General features: G+C 39.9%; 1 protein-coding gene across 1 annotated transcript in view; it reads left to right on the top strand.

The window, feature by feature from the left end:
- The window catches only part of CDH5 (cadherin 5, type 2 (vascular endothelium)), a 29,582-nt gene that overhangs the window by 15,904 nt on the left and 10,641 nt on the right, over positions 1–3,037 (top strand). The window contains exon 2 of the mRNA XM_010013295.1: positions 1,080–1,281. Coding sequence (XP_010011597.1) covers positions 1,093–1,281 — 189 coding nt within the window. The 5' untranslated portion in view covers positions 1,080–1,092. The remainder of the gene's footprint in view (positions 1–1,079; positions 1,282–3,037) is intronic.

Below are 3,037 nucleotides of genomic sequence, written 5' to 3'. Positions count from 1 at the left end.
TGAAAATACTAATTTAAACTTGCATTTAGCAACCTGTGTGATATCAACATCCCTATCACAATTAACAGGTTTTTTTTTGATGTGCATGCTGACAGCTCCTAAAAGGTAATGGAAAGTCACTTATGTGTAATTTAAAGTCTGATTGAGTGTTGAAGTTCCCTTACAGTCCTTCATATTGGGAAGGGGAAATTCAGTAAGAAAATGAACCAGCTTTGCTATATCAAAATAATGTAGCAAACATTGTTTGTAAATGTTGTAACTTCTCAATCTGATATGAAAGTCAGGCCTGAAGTTTGCTAATATTAACAGATGATGCAAAAATATGGTTTCACCTGAGAATAATTTCACAAATTATCATTTTGTAGATGGTAAAACCTGAGAATAGGGGATAAAGGAACTTCATACATGTCTTCAAATGTTTCAAAAGACAAGGAATTGAATCAATAAATGAGCTCCTTGAGAAAGATAATTTCGTACATTGTATATGGAAGTGATTGAAAATTTCACAGGAATCATTTTTCCACCTAAAAACCCCATTTTATTCTAAATCAGTATTTTCTATATGAAGATATTGACTACAGCATATTTTGTATCAGGGCACATCAAAACAATGTATTTGGGTTTGTCAAGCTGGAACATTTAATTTCGAGTTGGGTTAACAGAAACTTCGACCTGGGTCAGCTTCCCCTGGTGCTGCTTCCAAGGCTTGCTCTCCACGTGAGCTGTGCTTTGAAGCCAGGCTCTGCTTTCTGCAATACAACAGCTGATCTTCACTAACAAAACTCCTCTTCAGATGAACAATGGTAGCACAGGTGGATGCTGGCTTTCAAAGCTTGAACATTTTTTATCTCATTAAAATATCTCTTTGGGTTTCACAGTTGTTGTCTAGTTAAAAATGTTTCATGGAAGGAAGAAGCCTGATATTTCAAATTTTGGTGTTAAGGCAGATGAAAAGTGATAGAGAAAGTAATTGAATATTCCTATAGAATAACGGTCCATTTGCACTTCTACATGTGCTCTAATTTATCCAATTATATGTTGTTATTTATGCAGTTTTCATGTTTTATATACCTTTCTAGGCAACAGAAAAAGATGAACCACATTATCCTACTTTTCTCATTGTTCATGGCTCCAGCATTTGCTGATGAAGAAAGTCAGAAAACAACCCAAAACTTTTCTTCAAATAGTGTCAGTCATAAACGACTGAAGAGAGACTGGATATGGAACCAAATGCATATCAAAGAAGAGATTGATACACCTTTACCGCACCATGTTGGCAAGGTAAATAGCAGTCTGCGAGCAATGAAGAATTAGAAATGCAGACACAAACGAATATTCAGAAAAGTATAACTTGTTTGCAGTCTAGGCAGTCTAGAAGAGGGGAAAACAAAAAAAGGAAATAAAATATGGGACTTAATAGCAACATACTAACGTGTTAATCTTAAGAATGTGGATACAGAGTAAACCAAGAATAATGCCAAAGGGAATCTAATTCTTTGGAAGAACACAAATAAATTTTAGAGAGTGGGAAGTGTGGAGCATCCACAGTGCAGGAACAACTGCACTGCACATTGGTGCACCCTTAGGAAGGAAGTCTGGAAGCTGATGTATGTCAATACTTTTCTGGCAGCTCAAGATTCTTTCAAAAACCTAGGAGATCGGCTAATGAAAATATACACATTGAAACCCGTACAGTTTATGTGTCCCAGCTTAGACACAAAAGTGCCATGTTTAAGATTGCTGCTGCACAATCAAAAAATTCATTGCACAAAGTGAAATAAAATCATTTTTAAGAATAATAACAAGCACTGACCTGCCTGCAAACTCATTTCCTTCAGGGCAGCGCTCATAAAATCCTGTGATTAACTGCATATCACCCAGACAAAGTTCTTCCAATCTAGTCTTTCAAACGTGAACTACTTTGACACTTTTCAGATAAATGCAGTTGTAGGTTTTCCTCCCATGTACAACAATCAGCATCTGTCAAGGCTGTCTCAGCAAAATGAAACAACCTTTCTGGATCAGTACTGCTCACTGGCAGACAGCATGACAGAGAGAAGAGAGATGCCATAGGGTACTCTCAGCTAACATAGGGTATCTCTGTTTCATTTCAGACCAATTCAGTAGCAGACTGAGGAGAACATTTCTGTTCTGGAGCTGTCCCAAATAAGAGGAATCCACTTTGTACTGTGCTGTGTGGTCTTTTAACAGTGAAATGTTTCTGATTACTTCTGCAATGGTTGTGTTCAATGCATTGCATTTGCAGGATTGAACACTTGATAAATCCTTTAAAAAAGGCCACAGCAGCAGCGTGGCAGAACTGAGTGACAGCAGCCGGCATATGCTGATACATTCTGATTCTGTCTTTTATGATCTTAGATGCTTTCCTTTGTATGTTCATCCATAGCTTTAGAAAAGGCAATCTTGGAAGTCTATACCTGTTACACCATATAAGTAAATACAAATTGACAAAGCAAGCAGTGTGCACTTGCAGCCCAGAAAGCCAGCTGTCTACTGTGCTGCATCAAAAGGAGCGTGACCAGCAGGTCAAAGGAGGTGTTCCTGCCCCTCTACTCTGCTCTCGTGACACCCCACTTGGAGCACTGTGCGCAGTTCTGGTGCCCTCAACATAAGAAGGACATGGAGCTGTTGGAGAGAGTCCAGAGGAGGCCACGAGGATGATCAGGGGGCTGGAGCACCTCCCCAGTGAAGATAGACTGAGAAAGTTGGGGCTGTTCAGCCTGGAGAAGAGAAGGCTGCGTGGAGACCTCATAGCAGCCTTCCAGTATCTGAAGGGGGTTACAAGGATGCTGGGGAGGGACTTTTCATTAGGGACTGTAGTAATAGGACAAGGGGAGATGGCTTTAAACTTAAACAGGGGTAGTTCAGGTTAGATATAAGGAGAAAGTTCTTTACAGTGAGGGTGGTGAGGCACTGGAATGAGTTGCCCAAAGAAGTGGTAACTGCTCCATCCCTGGCAGTATTCAAGGCTGGGTTGGACAGAGCCTTGGGTGACATGGTCTAGTGTGAGGGCGTC

Source organism: Nestor notabilis, unplaced genomic scaffold, assembly GCF_000696875.1.
Source record: "Nestor notabilis isolate BGI_N333 unplaced genomic scaffold, ASM69687v1 scaffold3644, whole genome shotgun sequence".
Taxonomy (NCBI): Eukaryota; Metazoa; Chordata; class Aves; order Psittaciformes; family Psittacidae; genus Nestor; species Nestor notabilis.
Note: the sequence above shows the minus strand (reverse complement) of the source record. Positions and strands in the feature narration are given on the sequence as shown.